This window comes from Euleptes europaea, chromosome 4 (genome assembly GCF_029931775.1).
Source record: "Euleptes europaea isolate rEulEur1 chromosome 4, rEulEur1.hap1, whole genome shotgun sequence".
Taxonomy (NCBI): Eukaryota; Metazoa; Chordata; class Lepidosauria; order Squamata; family Sphaerodactylidae; genus Euleptes; species Euleptes europaea.
In genome coordinates this window covers 76,353,736-76,375,973 of record NC_079315.1, presented here as the reverse complement: position 1 = coordinate 76,375,973, position 22,238 = coordinate 76,353,736, and the positions used below count along the sequence as shown (strand labels likewise).

At 42.7% G+C, this 22,238-nt stretch overlaps 1 protein-coding gene across 1 annotated transcript in view; it reads right to left on the bottom strand.

Annotated features, from left to right (window-relative positions):
• SLCO4C1 (solute carrier organic anion transporter family member 4C1) overlaps positions 1–22,238 on the bottom strand; it is a 47,005-nt gene that overhangs the window by 22,892 nt on the left and 1,875 nt on the right. Inside the window, exons 2-4 of the mRNA XM_056848816.1 lie at positions 17,258–17,521; positions 4,495–4,689; positions 394–490 (exon numbers count right to left, since the gene is read on the bottom strand). Of these exons, the coding sequence (XP_056704794.1) occupies positions 394–490; positions 4,495–4,689; positions 17,258–17,521 (556 nt within the window). The remainder of the gene's footprint in view (positions 1–393; positions 491–4,494; positions 4,690–17,257; positions 17,522–22,238) is intronic.

Genomic DNA, 22,238 nt, shown 5'->3' with positions numbered 1-22,238 from the left:
CTTGGATGGGAGACCACCAAGGAAGTCCAGGGTTGCTACACAGAGGCAGACAATGGCAAACCACCTCCATTCATCTCTTGTCTTGCTAACCCAATGGGGGGGTTGCCATTAGTCAGCTGTGACTTGACACCATGTTCCACCACCACCACCCACTTTATTAGCAGAAAGAAAAGTCTTAGAAACAGTGATAGGATTCAAGACCACTCAAGTCCATGGCCGCTCTGAAATCCAAGCTCAGATTGGATGGAACCACAATCATTTCTCACCTCTTCACCAACTGACTACTTGTTAATTGTTCAACATTTCCCCATAGTAAGATGCTTAACACTTTTTAGAAAAAAAATGGGATTGTTAGCACTATGAGTGCAAAAGAGAGAGAAAAAACTGCCTTGCCTTACGTGATGATTGAAATCAACATAGATCTTAAGCAACTGTCCTCCTAATACATAGCCAATAGCAGGACCCAGCAAGGACATGGAATAGCCAATTCCTGCAGAGGAGGAAGAGAACAGTTTGCATTTCAAATCTCAAATGGACCTGTAGCTGAGAAGCCAAAATTCACATTAACCTCACTCAGACTTCACAAAGAAAAGCAACAGTACACAGTCAACATTAAGATTTATAAGAGATTTAAAATCAGCACAGATCTTCATCTCTTTGAAACAGCCAGGAGAAACTGCCTTCTGTGGACTCACAGTGATCTGCATTGAGAAATTGCCCAACAAAACCCACAGGTACCTCCCCTACCCACAGTGCCTCATCCCCCACTCAGTAACAGAAGCCAATGCACATTCAGATCTGCTCATCATCTGAAGAGGAGAGGAGGAATCCCAGAAAATGGATTGGCAGGGGGGTTTCCCAAGGAGATCTGCCCAGCAATTTGGGACACTAGGATTTTTCTTGCAGGTTCTGCTCATTCAGTTGGACAGTCACTTTCCTTGCCCTTGACAGAGACTGAGAAAAAAGGCAACGAGGGTTTCTGCCACTGATTTTGGTAGGCAGGGTGATGTGAGTTGTTAGTGCATGAAAGTATGGTTGTCGGGTCTTGACACCAAAGCTCCAACTTCCATTCTAAGAGCACTGAGAGGGCAAGAGAGTGTGCAAGAGAGCATATAGCAGTAGCCATTCCACTCCCTCAGGTGGCCACAATGCCTTTGACTGTCCTGCTTCCTGTGGGGTACCACTAGAGGCCAGCTTTCTATCGCAGAGGGAATCCTCTGTGATGGAGAACTATGAATGGTGGTCATGCCCGCTTTGATTCATGCTTGCCATGTGGTGCTGAAGAAGCCTCAAATGCTGAGTCATAGTTTGCCATTACAGGAAGGGCCTTGGGCTCATACTGCTCCCTCCTCAGCCTTCCTCTCCTGCATTGTGAGTCCTTTTTTTCTGATTCAGCTGCAAACTACAGTTCCATACAAACAGTCATGATTGGTGTTCACACTCCAAACCAGGAACTGCAAGCTGAGGGCAGGGGAGAACGAGCAAGGAGGAAGCACGTGAGCCGAACGCCTGGACATTATATCTGAACCAATTAGGGTTGCCAGGCTCCAGGTGGGGCCTGGAGATCTCCTGGAATTACAACTGTTCCTCAGGCTACAGAGATGAGTTCGTCTGGAGAAAATGGCTACTTTGGAGGCTGGTCTCTATAGCATTATACCCTGCTGAGGTCTTTCCCCTCCCCAAACTTTGCCTTCCACAGGCTCCATCTCCAAATCTCCAGGAATTTCCCAATCCAGAGTTGGCAACCCTAGAGCCAATCCACTAACTAACTTTCTCTAGTACAAGCAGCAGGGCAGAAATGAAGAAGAAGAAGAGTTGGTTTTTATATGCCGACTTTCTCTACCACTCTACCACTTAAGGAAGAATCAAACTGGCGTACAATCCCTTTACCTTCCCTATGACAGGCCCTGACATGGTATCTTGTGAACATGTGCAGAATTAATTCCATATAGAGCTTAAACACATCATACACATACAGAGGTTTGTGTAATGTATAATGAAAGTCTGTGTCATGCTGACAGGCTAGCTCTGTGTCAGGCTGACAGACTACTCTCAAGGTTAGCTCTATCAAAGCTAACTACTAAAGTTACTCTGGCTTTGTCCTTGAAGGGGCAGCGTAGTCATCTTTCTGACTCAGCTGCCAGATGTCAGAATCTCAAAGGCCTTTTCAAGGTCTTAAGTTATTTTAATGTACTAAGAGTGCATTAATAGCTGGAATTGTGCTTAATATAGCCTAAAGGCATTATAGTTCTCTCAAGATAAGAGTAATATGCTTCCTTGCTCTTCTGTAATCTGCCCAAGGCTGTCAGTTACTAAAAGATGTTACAAAATGACAAATGTAAACAATAATTGTGTTTCATGAGTTATATAGTTAAATGTTGTGCTACAGATTTCTAAGTAGTCTCATTTAATGCGTATAGTCCTAACAAAGAGGATGGTATAGAAATTAAATATGTAACGTGATCATGTAACTCAGAAATGAGTATTTATACTTTAGGCACAGAGGACTGAAAGAAAAGGAAATCCATATAAGGACATAAGACAGGAGCAGATGCCACTAAGCTCCTGGTATCTGATAAGAGAGAATAAAGGTACCCTTTTGAAGGATAAGGAAGAGGGGATAAAGGAACACTCTTAATGGGTCTAGAAATTGTATAAATACCAGCCACAGTACAGCTGGCACTTTAGAGTTCTATGGCTGGCAGACTGCAGCTGTCTGGTGTAGCACCTCCATCTCAAAAGGCTTGAGATGTAAAACATTGAAACTCTGTTCTTGCGTGGACAGTAGTTCTCAGATATCTTGAATTATCAAGATCTGGATATTTCAACATATCTTACTTACAGTCTTCTTGTGAGACTACTCTATTCCTAGAAGAGGATAGAGACCCTTAGAATTCCTATTCTTTGAATAGGAATCTAAGTGCAGTGATCTTTCCATGTATTGGAACACTGAGAGTCCATCAGATTTATGGATTCTTACAAACTAAGCCTATTTGGCTTACCAATGCTAAGAAGCATCCTGAATACAGGGCTAATAGCTAGATCTCTGAGATTGTGTCAGAACGTCCTCTACTCAACAGAGGGACTTCTGAACCTCCTCAGAGCAAGAGACCAGAGAAGGGAAAGGAGACTCTCTGTACTCTGTGAGATATGCACAATGCACATACACAGATTGGCACAGTCAAAGAGACTGTAAACAGCTTTAAGCTAACACATAGTATTTATATATTCAGCATTGCTGTCTAAAACTAGAAAGAGCATGCATAGCATGTACATAGACAATGCCTGATCTTAATGATGATCAGTTAAGAATATTAATAGAAGTCTTTAAAGGATTCAAGACTTAGCAAATACAGATACTCTGGGATAACTTCATATGTTCTCATAGAGCTTAGATTCTTAGAGGACTCCAGATGACACAGATGACACAGCAAGGTATAGTGTGTCTTCTGTACAGAAATGTTATGATGTTTTGAATGATTTAAGTTAGGATGTTTCTAACCAAATCTTTCTCCAAAGAATTAACCATATTCTGACAGGATTTCTGTAACCTTATATTCTGAATGAAGGTGCATTGCACTAAGGATACTTTATGAGTATATTCTGACTAAAATACTCCTTTATGGAGGCATAGAGAATGTGAATGATTACTTGCTACATAAACATGTTTAAGACTAATGATGTCTATCCTTATATGATATTTTAAGGCTTTGCAACCAAAAAGCATATATTGTATAATGTAAATAAATGTGTTTTTTATATATACTTCTACTCTTGTCCATTATTATAAATGTATTGGCGTGTTCAAGAGATGTCCTAGAAGCAATAACAAGTTTCTAGGAACCGTTGATTCCGGTCTAGTGGTGTCTCGCTGAATAAGATAACTCCATTTCTCAGTAAATGGTACATTCTAAGAGTGTAGGCACTTAACGGCCCGAACCGCGACATCCCCTCCCCACAACAGACACCTTGTGAGGTAGGTGGGGCTGAGAGTGTGTGACTAGCCCAAGATCACCCAGCTGGCTTCATGTGTAGGAGTGGGGAAACAAATCCAGTCCACCAGATTAGCCTCCACCGTTCATGTGGAGGAGTGGGGAATCAAACCCGGTTCTCCAGATCAGGGTCCACTGCTCCGAACCACTGCTCTTAACCACTACACTACACTGGCTCTCCAGCTTCAGGCTCCTATCGCCTGATCCGGACGTATGAATAGGAACATTTGAAATCTGACCATTAATCATTCTGAGCAGATGACACAGCCAATAATAGCAACCCTATTCCACATAGCAGGTAACCAATGCTTAAGTTTTCAAACAAGTGACAACAGTTCAAGATCCCTATTCCAAATCAGCCAGATCCAGACCCATTAAGCATCAGGAAGTTACCATTTAGTACACAAACAGAACCCACAAGAAATTCTGCACTCAAACTTTCCCAGACTGATGGATAACCAATATAAATGGCAATTCTAAGAAACAGCTTAGCTGAACTTACCTATGTAGACTGCAGCTTTGTGTTTGGGGACACTATCATCAATGAATGCTGTTCCCAGAGTGTAAAGAGGAGTTCCACCTGCTCCCAGTATCAGCTGTCCCAGGATGAAAACATAGAGGTAGTTGGGGAGCGAAGACTCTGAGCCACGAGTGCAGGTGGTATTATAAAACTGGCCATTAGTTACTGGGCAGGTATCTAGAAAGATAGATTCAACAAACAAAAGTGACCATCAAGTGTGATGCAAGATTCCAACAAGGTGTTGAATAAATACAGTATAAAACACAGTGTAATCCATGAGTAGCCACCATTGAAGCTTCAAGAGGCACAGGCTGAAGTTGTTTGTGCACACCATTCACAGGACTTGCTTTTGTATAATAGCAGATAATGTATGGTCAGTTTCTGTTTTATCTGGCATACTAGCTGCAAATAAATTTATTTATTTAATAGCAGATAAATTACAGTTCCTTCCCATGAGTACTCAAAAAAAGATGTAGGTCTGCAGAAACCACACCTAACCATCTTTTTAAGCAAAGACTAGATGGCCATCTGGCAGGAATCCTGATTCTGTGAACTTAGACAGTTCATGCGAGGGAGGGCTGGAAGGGTTGCATCAGTGCTTGGCTCTTGTGGCCCTTTCTTACATGCCCAGGGAAATGCCGATCACCACTTTGGGGTCAGGAAGGAATTTTGGCCAAGGATCCTGGAGGTTTTTTGTCATCTTCTGGGCATGGAGCAGGGGTCACTGGGGGTGTGCGGGTCAGGTAGTTGTGAATTTCCTGCATTGTGCAGGGGGTTGCATTAGATGGCCCTGGATGGCCCTTCCAAATCTATGATTCTAAGAGGAGAATTCAGGATTGTTAGACAGAGAAGTAGCAGGAGAGCATGCTGTCAATACAGTTCCCTAATCAAAGTCCCTAAATACTACATTAGGACTTGGCAAATGCTCCCATTAGGCTTTCCTGCAGCAGTAGCAAGATCCTCTCAGTGTAGAGAAAGCAGACACAGACAACAGATGCTACCGCTGGCTTGATTGTAAGCTGAGTGGAAAGGCCACACAGAGAAACTTCCAATGAGGCTCTTCTAGCCCCAATCACAGCTGCTTTTCTCAGCTCTTTCGCCTCAGGCCCAAGACCCTTGCAGAAATCATGAGCCAACCTCAGGGATCTCCTATGTATCAGCTAGTTTGCAGAGGGAGGCCTTGATGCTTCTCCCCACAAAGCTTTTTGTGTTAGGAGATCTGGAGGCTGAAGCACCCCAGCATCAGCTGCTACAGCTATTCACTATCAGCTCTTGCAAACAAATGATATTCATGGAGACGGCTTGTATGAAACAATAGGCAGGGATAAGCCTCTGTTTCAATCCCTCCTGCCACCACAAATCATATGACCCCAGTTCTTTAAACTCTAATAAAACTTAATATGGAAGGTGTTACTAAACAGCTTCTAAGCTAAGGTTCTTGCGATATATTATCCCAAAGAGGATGCTACTCAGCATGGATCAGGTTCCAAAAGAGGGAAACTGATCCATGCTAAGGAGCATTCTCTTTGGGATAATTCATCTCAAGAGCCTTATAAACACTGTCCTCGGAGCGTAGAACAAAAGGTGAACTGAAACTTACTGAGAGCCAATCAAAACAATGGAAGATTAAGGAAACATGACACCACCTTTCAAGCTTCTGTGCCTCGGTCCCCACACCCATCACCAGTATGGAGATAACACTGACCTATACTGACCTACATCGCAGAGTTTTTAGATGGATTACGAAGATCAGGTATGTGAAGTTTTCAGAATACTCAAAATGAGCTATATAAATTCTGTATTGTATCACTGTTACTGTTATTAGATGCAACAGTCCTAAGTTCATCAATTAAGTGGCATAAGTTTAATGCTGGGTTCCAAAGTATTAAGCTTTCATAATGTAAACATCATTGTACACAGAACATTTTATTTTCATGCTGGAATATTTTAACTTTCATCAGAATCTGAATTAATTTGAAGTAGATGAGTTAGACAAGGACTGAAGGTTATGTATGTGCCACTTAAACAATTTTAAAAACCGAACATACAAGACAATATTGTAATTAACCCAACTAATGTTTAAAATATTGAAGGCATTCTTTCAAGTTATATACTGTCCTTCAATTATTTTGCTAACCTGAAATTCTATGAACCCTTATGTGGGAGAAAGCCACATTGAACACTGTAGCACATCCTTCTGAGTCACTTTATAGACCTGGGAGAGTTATTAATAAAGTCATCATCATAACGACCAGTAGAGGGAGTGCTTATTAAATCTATCCATATCTGATAACAGACTCCTTTAGCAAAACATTATTATTTACCAGAGCAGATATAAAGTTCTTTATCGATCATAGTCACAAACTGTTGATATGTTTCATTATAGTATTTCTAATTGCATAAGTCAGTAATAAGAATTAGCCTAATAAAAGTAAAATGTATACCTGATGATGATATTGCCAGGATTTGGTGGGCAGAGATGCAAATGTTACAAGTTATTTTCTAGAACTCAAAGTACATGCAAGCCAAGGAGAACTGAACCTATTCCTACATACACCCGTATAGCCTCATTGATTCCATTTCTTGGTCACACTAGTATAGTTTGGAAAAGGTTCATACTTGTGCCTCAAACCAGATGCATAACTGTCTGTTTCTCCTATGTTTTAGTGAAATGGATACTTAAATCCACAGATTGGGGCCATGTACACAGAATGAAGATTTTCCTGCAAATCTGGAGGACTCCCCATATTTGCAGAAAAATCGGAACACTGAAGGGGGGATGAAGGGGGGCATAAGTCCCTCCCCAGCATTCAGACAAGACTTCTCTGTTGAAGCCACAGGTGGAGAGGTGAGGGAGAGCTAGCATGGGAAGAGGACTCCCTCTAGAGTCCGATGAAGTGGAGAGGCTGGGGTCAGTTGCAATGCGGGGGAGTCACCTCCATCTTCACTGCTGTTGCAGCGGCGAGGTTGTGATTGGGTGGGATGTGGGGAACTGCTGTCATTGTTGAGGTAGAAAAAGGGCTGGGCACTTGGGGGAGCTGCTCCCACCATTGTTGAGGGGGCAAAGTGGCTGGATGCTTAGGGGAGCCACCACTGTTGTTGAGGCAGCAAAGCAACTGGGTGAGTAGACAAACAAAGGAGGGTGAGCAGAGCGGTGGTGAGGAGGAGAGGGGGTGGTGAGCAGAGTGGCAGTGTAGAAGATGAGGGGTGGTGGGCAGAGATCAGACAGAGAAAAAAGGGTGAAGCCAGAGGGAAAGGGGGAAGCAGGGATCAGTGCTGGGGATAGAGGGGAATACAGTGTGGATGTGAAAAAATGGGAGTATGAGGACAAAGCAGGGACAAATGAGAGAATTTTCCTGAGAGTTTCTCATGGGGGTTAAAATCTTCCTTAAACAGAACCATCTTGCACTTCAGGACCTCTCGAGGCAGAAAGTTCCACAATGCAGGTGCCACCATTGAACAGGTCATTTTACATCCCCACCCTGCATATGCTTTCATAATTGTTAGAACTCTAAGCAGGGCCTCTTCTAATGATTATAGATAATGCATATTTTTACACGGGCGTTCCCTAAGATATTCAGAGTACAACGTTTATAGATAGCTTATAACCAGCATTAAAGTTTTATTGGCTATAATCAAATCAGCCAGTGGAGTTGTCCAAGGACAGATGAAATATGTTTTATCATCTGCCTGTTGCTGATAAAGAACAAGGCTAATTCATTCTATGCCAGTTAGTTTCAAAGAATCTTCAAAGGCAGCCCACATAGAGCTACTGGCAGTATTCTGTTCCTTAGGTAACAAAGGCATGAATAGCAGTTGCTCCATGAATACCTACATCCGATACATGTAACTGATAAACAGCATTTCTGATCACAGCCACTACATTAGATTCCCCGGAGCAATGCCAGAAATATTCTCCCCCAGCTGTGCTCTTTACGTTTTAGGTAAGACCACAGAAGTTCCTTTATCCTCAGATCCCAGAAATGCTGGGATCCCATGACCTCTGCAATATCTGGATCCAGTTTCAACTAATTGTCCACATGAATACCTATGAAGCAGAGAAAGTTTCCTGACATCACTTTCTGAAAGATGCTAGAAAGTCCATATATACTTTAAAGTTTTCTCCAGGGCCCACAGCAAATGATTCCACCATATTAAAAGCTGAGAAGAAGTCCTTTAAGACTAACAATGTCATCCTAAGCAGACTTACACTCTTCAAAACCCATTGAAATCAATGGATGGCACTACAGGAGATATATTCCCTGTGTCAAATTAAGATAATGTACTGGGGAACCACAGGAGTCTCAATTCTGGTCTGGTTTTGGAAGAAAGACTGCCATGGGTTGAAGAATAATGCACTATCCAAAAATAAAATCAAGCCACATTCATGTCAATACACAAGTTGTTAATGGTTTGATTAATGGTTTTAAGTCCATTGCTTTTTGGTTGGTGGCTCAGACATTCAAATGAAATAATGAAATCGACATTTTTAAGAACAGTTGATTCGCACCTTTCCCAATCTTACTCATATTCTCTCTTTCCCCACCTTTAGAAACAGGCATCCACTGTGGTTTGTGCCAAAAATATTCTAAACTGCAAAAGTGCCTACAAACACACTGTTTATATTCTGGGCATCCAGACAGCTGCTGGTCAAATGCTGATGATCACAGACAGCTTTTGCTTATATTATCTTTCTTTTATGGAAGGCACAATAAATCTGCATTAGAGTGGCACGCTGGATACAGGATGATACCATTCCCTCCACCAAGCAATGTCAGAAGCTAGATCAGGAGTGGGCTAACTTTTTGGTCCAAGTGAAGACGTGGGTGTGCCAGCAAACAAAAGAGAGGGGGAGTCAACAGTTGTGTTTAGCAGGACAGACTGGGAGCAAGCTGCCTAAAGTGGCGCTGCCAGCACCTCAAGGGCATGATGACTTGGACCTGGCTAGTGACTTCACAGGTCTGGGAGGTGACGACAGGTATAAGCCATGCCTGTTTCCTTCTCCCATGCTGCTAGCTGAAATGGCACTGGTAGCAACTCAGCAGCTTGGGCAGAGAACCAGCCCTGTGTGCAGGGGGGCAACTTTGTCTGATGGTGCTGCTGTTCAATATACACATCAGGAGTTGCCTAACCCAGGACTAGATGATAAACTTCTACCACTTTTGACATACATTGCTACTACTAAAAAACAGTCACGACTGTAGATCATACTTGCTTAGGACCTGAGGCAATTACTACACAGGAAAAGGTGGAGGCTAGCGTACATGATAAGCAAATCTCAAACAGAGAAGGGGAGAATGATGCTCTAACTAAACAGAGAGGATTAACAGAGAATAGCCACTACTCCCAGGCGATGTCTAAGCCTGCTCCTCACCCTTTCCCCAGCTGAAGAAAGGTTCCTAAAGTCTCGTTCTACCACTTATCATTTGCAGTGCTTTGAATGTTGAGTGACAGATGTTCCTCAACTACTGAAATGTAACTACCAGGTGCCTGCTTCACCATCTGCCCAAACTGGCTGAGAAGCCGGACTATCCATTCAGGATAGGGCTCCAAACTGAGCAGATTTCTGTTCTTGCGTTTTAACCATTTGATGTGGCTATCTGTTATAAAAAACCTAAAATGGCAGCTTTCCAAATTGCAGGTTAATGGAAGAGCTACTAAGAAATTCTGTCAGCAGGGTACCTATTCAAACAAGTTGGAACCTTCCACTATGTAATTGTTCCCAGGACTTGTTTACGCCACTTGCAATAAAGGATTACAGTTGCTTTTGCCAGAATCACTAAGAATAAGCAGCTTACACAATTTCTTGACAATCCACTTGTAATAAAAACCAACAATGGGGGGGGGGGGAAGAGAGGTAAAACCTTAGACTTCCTCTTTTACAAACAATATTCCATTATGGCTGAAACCAGATTATGTTTCATTTACACAGGCAGCTTCAGTTTTCTGGTAGTCATCCAGAATACATTTTAATGGTCTCCATGGCTGCAATTCTAATCCCATTTACTAGGGAGTATGTTCCACTGAACTCAAAGGGACTTGCTTCTGAATAAACATGCTTAGGATACCATTACATGCTATAGGAATCTAGATACCATCACAACAATGAACTGTTCTAATTCCATAGTCTCTCTTTCCTTTAGCACTGGGAAACTCATAGGTTTCACTCAAGTAATTTGGTACAGCACTGTCACGCTTGTAGAATAGTGCAAAAAACACCTTCCTGGGGGTAAGCCCCAATGAGTTGAAATGAGTCGGATTCTGAGTAGAACAGCTTATGCTGGCTCTCTTATTAGGGTTGCCAGGTGCCCGGTGGTGGCGGGCAAACTCCCGGTAATTCACCCCTCTGCCCGCCAGCCAGCTGAGGGTCGGTGGGCAAATGTGAACGCGCGCATACACATCGTGGCACATCACTTCCGGTTTATGAGGTGCCTTATACCACTCAAACTCCCAATTTGAGTGGTAAAAGGCCTCTTGCGATGTGGCACTTCCGGGTGTAAACGCATTGCAAGGGGCCTTTTTGCCACTCAAACTCCCAGCACGGCACACGTGCGCCGCGAGATCCCCTCAGCTCTGCCCCAAAAGTCTCCCGCCAGAGGAGAGGGGGGACCTGGCAGCCCTCTTATAGTGCAATCCTAACAGAATTACATCTTTCTAGGCCTACTAATTTCAGTGGACTTGGAAGGGTGTCTTTGCTTAGGATTGCACTGTAAATGTGTGTATTCCATGACATTACGACAATCTTTAAAATACAGGATTAAAATTAGGACGGTCTAAGCATAGGGTTCCCAAATGCCCAGCAATTGCCTGCAAACTCACCGGGCTGCCCACCACCCCTCAGCTGGTAGGTGGGCAGAAGTAGGCCAGTTGGGGGGGGGGAGCAGTGTTCCATGTGTGTGGCGTATGGTTTCCATAAAGATTTTGGAGGGAATTGCTAGAGCATCCCGTGAGCGCACTGCACTTCCAGGGTTGACCCGGAAGTGGTGTTATCACGAGGATTACCAACTCCCGGTTGAGAGATTTTGGGGTGGAGCCTGAGGACAGTGGGATTTGGGGAGGGGAGGAACTTCAATGGGGTATAATGCCATAGAGTCCAATTTCCAAAGCAGCCATTTTCTCCAGGTGAACTCATCTCTATCGCCTGGAGATCAGTTGTAATAGCGGGAGATCTCCAGCCACCACCTGGAGGTTGGCAACCCTAGTTATTGCACCACCCATGTGTGAATCGCTGTCCCTTGGCCCTGCAGAGAGTAAGCTCCTGACGGAGACCAGGTAGGACCTGGCAACCCTAGTGATACAAGCATAGGATGTTTTAGGGTTACTACTTTAAAAACATTAAACACACAAAACCACTTAAAATAATGCACTCCACAACACTAATAAAGTAAACATTGGCCAACTCCCCTCACCCAACCCTCACTCAAAACAAAGCAGATTCATACATGCACATACTTCGGAACATCAGTCATTCAGCATGCACAAGATCATAATAAATACTTCCAACGTCCAGAATCTAGCACAGTTTTGCTTATACTTTAATCACTAAATGGGACTAAATTCACACAAAGAAGACGAAAAATCATCAACTGAAACCAACCACATTATCAGTGCATTCCTGAGAGGAATGCTTGCGGGGGTCTTTGGAGACAACACAGCCGAAACCTCCTCCGTGCAACCCTCATACAAGGTGGAGTATCTTGGCAAAAATTAAAAGGGGTGTTCCTGGCCCAAAAGGGCTTTGGAGGCCGCCTAAAGGTGGCTCCTCCCCCAGGCTGGCGCCGGAACGCCTCCTGGGACTCCAGCACAGCCTTTGACAACGTTCAGACACTGCCGGAAGGTCCCGTTGGCGTCCCGGGGTAGCGCCACCACAGCAGTGCTCCGCGACCGGTGTCCGGGCCTTCACACCAGTGTTCGGGCCACTAACGCTGCCGTTAGTTGCTCAGATGCTGGCGCAGGGGCCCCGGATACCGTCGCAGCACTTTCCTGGCCTCCTAAGGGCTTTCGCCCCTAGATCTCAGGAATGAGCTGTAACTTTCTCCAGAGGTTTGCTTTTTCCAAGTCCAACCTTTCATTAAGTAGTACTGCTAAATGTCATTGTTAATCTTAAAAAATAAATAAAAGCAGCCTATGGGCTATTTATAAAGCGGATCAAGAGTGACATTTTAATAATACTTCCTCATAAAACAGAGGAGGAGGTATGTCATACTCTGTTGGCTTTGTTGTGAAAGTGCTGTTAAAAGAACAAGTTTTTTTCTCTCTTTTTTTAAGGTTCAGTAATTTTCCTGGAACAAAAAGAAACATGAAGTCATTGGGCATCAACTAATCAAACTGCCTTGCAAAGTTTCTGAAAGTTCTTCCTATACAAACATTCTTCTGAAATATTGTCGAAGGCTTTCACTGTCAGAGTTCATTGATTCTCGTAGGTTATCCGGGGGGTAACCGTGGTCTTGATATTTTCTTTCCTGACGTTTCGCCAGCAGCTGTGGCCAGCATCTTCAGAGGAGTAACACTGAAGGACACACTGTCCTTCAGTATTACTCCTCTGAAGATGCCGGCCACAGCTGCTGGCGAAACGTCAGGAAAGAAAATACCAAGACCACGGTTACACAGCCCGGATAACCTACGAGAACCAATTCTTCTGAAATATTTCCATTGCATTAAATGTGCTTTATTCCATTTAGGTGACTGCAAAGTAGATTTTAATTTATTTTTGTGCAGCAAGTTGTTGTGCATGAGTTTAGCTAAGGAATTATTTCCCTAGGCATGCTACTAGAACCTTATGAAGATGTGTGTATTCAAGGTAGAAGAGTAGGGCTGCTCTTGCCTGCACTGTACCTGGACAATCCTGATAAACATGTGTTGGATGCCATGTTAAAACAAGGGAGCCAAGCATGGAGGCCTGATGGATTCAATCCATATTCCAGAATGTTGAGGGGTCGCAAACAAATAGGCTTATTCATATATGGGAAAGAAGAAAGTCAACTTGAAATACTGGAGAAGAACAGGGTGAAAACATTAAAAATAAACATAGGGTCCTCAGTCCAGCTCTGGTTATGTACAATCTATTAGTGGTGCCAGATGAAGAGAGGAAGAACAAGGTGCAAGGTACAGTTTATTCCTGTGGCCATCAACACATTTTGTTGCAGTGAATTCCACAAATTAACTGTGCATGCCATGAAAACATACTTTTCAACTAAAAACAGTCAAGTAAATTTCAACCAGATTAACAAATATTTTAAAATCCAGTGATCACATAGACAACTGTTGGCCAGAGTGTAACAAGAGACAATTAGTTTATTGAATAGAAAAGTTATGATCTGCTAAGCAAACTCTTAAACCACTAATCCAGAACTCTCAATTTCTATGGTCTTGCTCTTGTGACTCAGTTCTTGACTCCTATTGAGTTACTTGCAAAGAAAAGTGTGGGCCCATGTGTTCCAGAGTATTAAATGACTGAGCAATGTGTGTACAATGTTGTTGTTTTCAAATACGATATCATCATTACTAAATCAATTTCTTTGTAAAAGGGACTACTGAACAGAGGCTAAACATTACAAATCTTCCAAGTGTCCTTAGAACATATAATGAAGTTAATTACCCCTGGACGGCCACATGACACATGAGCTAGGAGGTTAACAAAGCTTTACTCTAAGAAGCAAAGTATAGTCTAATCAAACTCATGGCACAGGACAGGATTCTGGGAGAAAAGAAACTAGTGGCTGCCCCCTTCAGAATGTCAAGATAAACTGTCCTGAGACTGTCAAAATGTAGTTGTCTAGCCAAAGGGGCCTAATGCAATTGGACCCATTGACCCACAATTACGGCAAGGTGAAAAGTAGTGCTAACAAAGTATACCCTCCTCCACCAAAGTGTCCACATTTGGTCTGCCTTCAAGTCAGAAGGAAATGGAGTAGTCTGCTCCATGCTGTGTGAGCCTTATTGTCAAGCCTTGCCTCACCCCCATCCTTACAATATATGCCTTTAGCCAGCTTTCCTATTGCATTCAGTCTCCCATTAGCACAGAGTTCTGCCAGCTAACAGTTGTTGTGGCCCTTAAAACATTTCTAATGGCTAATGAGTTTAGACTTACCACTTGGTCCCAGACCTAGGAGAGTGTGGAATAGAAGAGAAAAACTCTGACCGGTCAGTGGGGGATATACAATGTCTCTCTTAAAAGCAAAAAATTCCCACGAGGCCCTAAAGAACCAGCTCACATCCATGCCGCCCATCAAAGGAAGGATAGGAAAAGGAGTGTAAGCTGTTTCCAGCAGAGGACTTAGGAGAGTGTAAAGCTATCCCAGACTTAAATGTCCTTAGGCATCCCTTCTCTGACACAGGGTATGACAAAACATTCCATGTCCCTCACAAGGGGCCTGGCAAAATTATGCCACAGCAGAAGAAGAGGGAAAAAAGCTTCAACTGTCTGAGATGGTTTAAACTACCAGTAGTTGGACACTTTATGAAATATATCCATATGTTAGCATAATCATGGATGGAAGATGAGTTGAGGGACACCATGCTGAAATTACAATAACACACGAGTCTCTTGAACCCTTTGATAGTTGACCACTTCATGTGAAGTGTGTGTCATTAAATCCCATAGCCAGCCAAAAACACTACTATTGCTCAGCAACTACACTCACAAAAAGGAGAAGGGTTACTTCCTCTCTCTTACAAACCACAATTTCAAAAAACGTTTAGGGTAATATTGTCAAAGGCTTCATAAATTACTTAATGTATCTCTTTAGAATAGTTTGCCCACCACTATGAAAGTCAGTGTGGGTGGATCTTGCAGAGAACCGGTGTGTGCTTTCACACATATACAGGGAATAGGGATATGACTGCGGGATTTTGCAATACACTACACTCCTAATGGGCCCTTGGTGGAGCCCAGCAAACCAGAGACAGAGATAATGAGGAAGGCTTTGCCCCACCATAATACTGATATCTTAAGCAGCACTATACTTAATGCCTTAGGTGTCTATGGCAGCCATTTGCTTATAAATGACAACATAAAGGGATGTGTTGGGGACGTCACTGAGAAGGGTGCCAAATTGTGTCTTAGGAATCCTATTTGTCTTTAACCACTACCACTGTGTCCCAGATCACAGGTCTTTTACTTTATAGCATAGAGTTCAATGACAGTAACTACAAAGTAAGACATTGATTACCTAGGGAATCCCACCTCTTTATCTGTAGAGCTCTGACCTAAGTTCAATTTCTTCTTCATGCTCCAATGTGACATTACATGTGATGAAAGCCTCCAAGTGGTTTCTATGTTCCAGGAAAGAAGCTATTGCCATGTGTTGTAATGCAAAGCTGGCTGTAAATGAGGGCTTGCATCTCTACAAACACAGCAGGATCTTAAACTCATTCCTGTTCCTGTTTCCTGTTTCAAAATAAGAGCGCCTGCACGCCCCAAAGCACCTTGGAGACTTTTAACACGTGCCTGACTAATTCTGAGGGCACAAAATATCAACTTTATCGTAGACAAAGTAAAAGGCCTATCATTACCAGCCAAGATACATAACAGACGAAAATCATGTGAACAGCAAGGGAACCTGCTCAAGGCAATATATATTGAGCACTTACAGATGAATACAAATAACAGCTAAATACAAATGAGGTAAAGTTTCAATTACAGTTTTACCCTAAGGGCAGAGCCTCTGAGGGTGGCTAACACCTTTGCAGCGACCTAACAGTTCTGCAAGCAGTAAAGAATTTACTCTAGCCAAGAAAAAAAAATTACGAAAAACTGGGACTGTTAGCATCTAAATTGATAACCTCCTGATCTAATCTTCTCAGTGATTCCAAAGCCTTCTTGCTAACATTTGCTTTATCAATAGAAGGGCAAATTATACCCTAAACTCAACAGCTTATCCTCCATTAACTTATCCCAAGATGATCTATGGGAGTCAAGCATCCTTTGCCAAAATTTGATTTGCTCTTTCCCATCCAAAGGGCACTATATACTTTAAACAAACCATTTTCACAATGGAGTAATTTCTCTGATGCCTAGTTTCAAATAAATTAACTTGCTTTTTCATACAGAGGATTTTACATAAAAAGAAAATTATTCTATAGTTACATTTTAATCAAAATTTTAAAAAGAAATTTAAATATACTATTTAGGCCAGAAAGGGCCAACACCTGAAGCGGTTTACCTGACAAACACTGAAGTCGACAGTTCTTCCCGTACATAATCTTCCCGTACAATAATAAACAGCAATGGTTTCTTGATCTCTCTTTGGAATCTGACATCACTGGTCTTCCAAGGGTTAATGCTGTGCTTTGTCATTAGGTGTCACTATTTGCTATTTGATTCTGGTCTTATGGGAGGGAGAACAGCTTGGTCTGCAACGCTCTGTTTTATTACTAGATGCCGTTATTCACTATTATCCAAAAAGTGCTCTGTACTGCCATGTACAAACACCAACAACAAGTGCATATGTGTTTTTCCAATGTAAAGAGTGTTTACTCCAACAAAGAGTACATTCTCCAATGTAAAAAAGGCTGAGTCAACCTTGAGCCGGCTACATTTTTTCCAATGTAGAGAGTACATTGGAAAATGGAACACATAAACTCAGATCAAAATAAGGTAAGCATGAGTGTGTGTGAGAGAGAGACAGAGAGAGAAAACATATTGACTATAGAAATTCATTCTGTACATATTCTAGAACCACACCTTTAAAATGACTTTTGAAAACTATTTTATAATCAAATTTAAAACATTAGATGCACTTACCGTCCACTTTTTCTCCATATTTATACACTCCACTAGCAAAGTGCGGCAAAGAGAATACAAGTGATCCTAACCCTATCAGGAAAGATGCCAAGGCCAGCCATCTAGGTTTGTGTCCTCTTTCACCATAGAAGGATATAAAAAGGCACAACACGCAGAAAGCGATGTCATAGCTGGCAGAGATCAAGCCAGTGAGGGAACTGTTCAGTTCATATCGCTTTTCAATAGTGGAGATGCTAACATTGATTAGTCCATTTACTATAATGCCTAAAAGAAAAGAAACATACTATTAGAGAAACAAACGGAAAATCTATTGTTGTTTATATTTTTTGCAAATGATAGTTCCTTTCTCTATGCGGTAGGCAGTTTTGGGTTATTTTCATTACAATATTATTTATCCAAAGTCACCAGTCATTGTGAAATTAAACACTAACTAGACACAAAACACACATCCTGAAAGGAGAGAGGTAAGATGAAAGATGTTACTTTATACATACGTTTTGTATGCTTTGCACTAAAAGCACCCACTAACAAAAAGCTGATAAATTCAAAAATGCTCAACAGTCATTAGCATAGCTTGAGTTCAGCTCTCAGATCACTTTTTGGCTTGTGCAAAATCAAAGATGAGGTGATTTTGCCCAGCTGATATCATGTGAGCCCTTTATCTGAATGCAGCATCACAAAGAAACAGCCAGGAAACAGTTCCACAGGAAATACTAGCTCTCACCACAGAACACATTCAAACACATTAGCTGCCACTATAATTTGCCACTACTTTACAGTTATAACTCCGTTCAAGTACTACTCTCAGAGCTAGGGCCAGCCAGCCCTACCATGCAATAAAATGAGATAGAGTGTGTTTCAGACAGCAGATGGGAGGCACCATTGAAATGTGTGAGATTTCATTAAATATTATATGTTTACTTCGGGGAGGGAGAGAGCCATTTTGATTTTCTCCCTCCGGCATCTCAGTGACTTGTGCTAGATTTCAACATGTCTGATTTACTCTTAGGGAGGGAGCAAGTGTCTTCAAGCACCACCACCATGCCTATATTAGCCCCCCCCACCAAAAAAAAGTAGGCAATAAACACTTCTACTAAGCAGCTCAATCTGGAAGTAAGGGGAAAGCTTCTCAGTTGCTATCATCATGGGTCACTCAATCTCCATAGGTCCCGTGCTGTTTGACTTCCTGGCAGATGTTTTGTCCTGAGTAAGCAGGTGGACATGCCCACATTCCACGCCTTCTTGCAAGCAAGTAGCATTTGTTTTGCGAATACTATTATCTACGACATTTTAATATTCACACCTGTGTCTTTACAATTATGCATAACTAACTTTTGTAAAAAAATAAGGGCCCAGAAAAGGATCAGATTGAGCTGGATATGAACTATATATGTGCATTTGTATATTAACTAATCAAAACCAGAAGTAAGTGTAGCATCTTTAATATTGTAGTTATAACTAATCTGAAATGAAAAATCAATGGTTGCCAGTAATATTAAGAAAGAATAGATTCTTCTGCTGTCCTGGTGCCAGGATATCTGGTTTAGAATTCAAGATCAGGAGGAAGGATGTTTATCAGTCAGTAAAGCTGTACCAGATCTTATTAATGAAATCCTTTTCAATGACATGTCTATCTGAGCCTGGCTTTGGCCGGGAAGAGCGGGGTACAAATGGAAATAATAAATAAATATCATCCTTGGGAGAAGAAGGGCTTTGAATTGGTTTTATATAAGCAGTATAATAAATTGGTTTTATATAAGCAGTAGTTGCTTTGCTATTCTGTTTTCTATTCTGTTCTCTCCCTTGCTATACTTGCCAGGCACAAGACAGAATGTGTTACTTCCACACACTGGTGTAAAGGCAAGGAACACTGCAGAATGGAGAGGGCTGGAGGAAAATGTCACATTTCCCATCTCCCCAAACAACATAGGCAGTGCTGTCTTAATGTATGTGCACGCCAAATCAGTAACATAAGAGAGATGGGCAAACTAAAGCCAAATCAGACAATACATCGGTGATTAAGGTGGATCCTAGTGTTTTCACTGTTTCTTTAAAGCATCCCTGGAGGGACAATTGGGAGGGAGGGAAACATCGTTCCCATACCTTTCTCTAACAGAACTCATAAACCCCTTGCCCGGCTTGTATTAGCTTCTACAGACAAAAGAAATAGAGGTGATATGATATCCCATTTACAGGATATTTTTAAAAAGCTGGTAGCTGTGTGGGTCTTTTATCAAAGACTGTGTGTGGGGGTCTTTTCCCAAAGATCCTTGAACTGGAGAGGCCAGAGCCTGAACCTGGGACTTGCTCAGTGCTATGCATGTGATCTGCCAATGAGCCATGGCCCTTCCTTGGGTGGGACCATGGTTACATAAAAATGGAATGCACGTGCAAGGGCAGCTAAATCCTTCTCTGTGCCATGTCTTGCCTTGTTGCACTCTGTTTCTGCTTGCGTTTTTCTCCCAGCCAGCTCAATTCTGGTATTGAAGCCTGGCTGGGATAAAAACACTTCAAGCACTGGAGAGAACACATATGAAGCTGCCTTATACCGAATCAGTCCATTGATCCATCAAGGTCCAAGAGGACTTTCATATCATCTATCACCTGATCCTTTTAGCGGGAGATGCCGGGGACTGAACCTGGGACCTTCTCCATGCCAAGCAGATGTTCTACCACTGAGCCATAGCCTCTTCTAAGTGTAACAAGCTAAGGCAATGGGAGGCAACAAGGTGATCTCCCTTCATCCTCATGCTCTCTTTTTAAAAGGCCCCTGCCCCTCAACCTTTCACATGAATGGACAGACTCGTGTGCAAGGATTCCCGTGATTACATATTATTTGTACTTTTCTGGGCTACCAAAGATCTGCCTCTTCCCATTTCACAAGCCATAGGTTCAATTGCCTCTAAAACAGAGACGCTTTCCCAGCACTTGCCCCCCAGGAGTCAGGGATTCAACCTGGGTTTTTCACATGCCAAGAACGTGCTCTGCAGTTGAGTCACATACACTCCCAACTCAGCTATGCTGCTGCAGCCAGTTGTAGTGTTGTTATTTGTTTTAATCAGTATCGTTCCAATAATAATCATTGGGCAACAAACAGCATTGCATGCAAAATATTAGGAGTTGGCAGCTATTATGCAACTGACTAACTCCAAGTTGTTACTTTTGTAGTTGTGGACAGATTAGGATTGCAATTGCCTAGGCATGGCCAAATGCCAGCTCTGAAAGACACAGGCTAATTGCTGGAACTTGTCTTTCAGGCCCTCCACCCACAGATACCACACAACACATGTTGTGTGGTAGAGATGTTGGTCATGATGATCCTGTGTTTTTCTCTTAAGTGTGGAGAAAGAGAAACAATTTCAATAAAAGTGCTTTTGCATTATACATATTCTTATTCACATCCCGTCCCACTTCTCCTGTAATGCTGGGTCAGTAGGATCATGCAAGAGCATGTGCTTGTGCAGATGCTCCATTTTGTATGAAGAAGAAGAGTTAGTTTTTATATGCTGACTTTCTCTACCACTTAAAGGAGACTCAAAACGGCTTACAATCACCTTCCCTTCCCCTCCCCGCAACAGATATCCTGTAAGGTAGGTGGGGCTGAGAGAGCTCTAACAGAGCTGTAACTTGCCCAAGGTCACCCAGCTGGCTTTGTGTGTAGGAGCGTGGGGAAAATCCAGTTCACCAGATTAGCATCCACCGCTCATTTGGAGGAGAGGGGAATCAAACCTGGTTCTCCAGATCAGAGTCCACCACTCCAAACCACCACTCTTAAGCACTACACCATGCTGGCTCTGCATATTGTGTGTAAAGTGTGTATGCATAATGTGTGTAAAATGCCATCAAGTTGCAGCTGACTTATGGCAACCCAGTAGGATTTTCAAGGCAAGAAACTAACAGGGGTGGTTTGCCGTGGTGAGGGGATCACAGTTGCCAAAGCAGGGCCCACCACCTCTATGCACCTGACATGCACTCATTAATTGGGCATATACATGGCGAACTATGAGTGTGGAACTCTATGAATGTAGCTTCTGCACCAGAGATGAGTACAGAGTGAATGAATGGAGCTTACATACATAGGGATCTATGTCACTGTACACTCACACAGCCAACATGTACAGGTCAAGCGTGCAGAAGGGTCTGCGGCTGCAAACGCAGTTTCTCCCCACCACCACCACCAGTGACCCACACATAGGTCATCTCAAGCAAATGAAGGGCTACCTCCTTCCTTCACTCTTTGCAGAAGCACAAACCCTATGTATGCAATCCTACGGCATAAAGGTCTGCGCCCTGGGAAAAGAGGACGTTGCTTGTATTAGGGAAGGCATTGCGGTCAGCAGACATCACTATTGCATGATGACAAGCAGCTCCAAATAGGGAAGGTGATGACAAAATTCACTTTCAAACTTTAGCAAGCCAACCCATGTTTTAGCAGTAGGGGAAGACGCAGTGTCTGGCACCAAAAGCCATTCCAACCAGAAGAGAAATGAGGTCCAACATCTTTTCCTTCCTCAGAGGGAGACCAGGATCCAGCAACTCCGGAGAAGGATGAAAGATGAAGAGAAAATGAGAAGATCCTCCTCCAAGAATACAATTCTGAGTCTGTACTGGGGGAAGAATAAGAGATCATTCTTCCATCCTTACATTGCCCAGAGTAGCAAAGTTTCCACTTCTCAGTGGCTCAGTTTCACAACACATCTGTAGTATCTGCTGTTTACAGATCACATGGGAAGAGTCAATGACAGGGAGTGGGCAGGGCCACAAGTCACCATATCATTAGCCAATCTCTTCCATATGCTTGCCTGCACATAGAATTACTACCATGGCATAGGACAGAGTCATGGAGAAGAGCAAAAATGCTGTTCAGCTGGGCGCATGAACTCAGGATATCTTCACAGCCATCCTCCTGAAGGTGGCTTAATGGATGGTTGGAATTTGGCTTTGTCACGCCACCCTTTCTATCCGTCACAGCAGATCACAG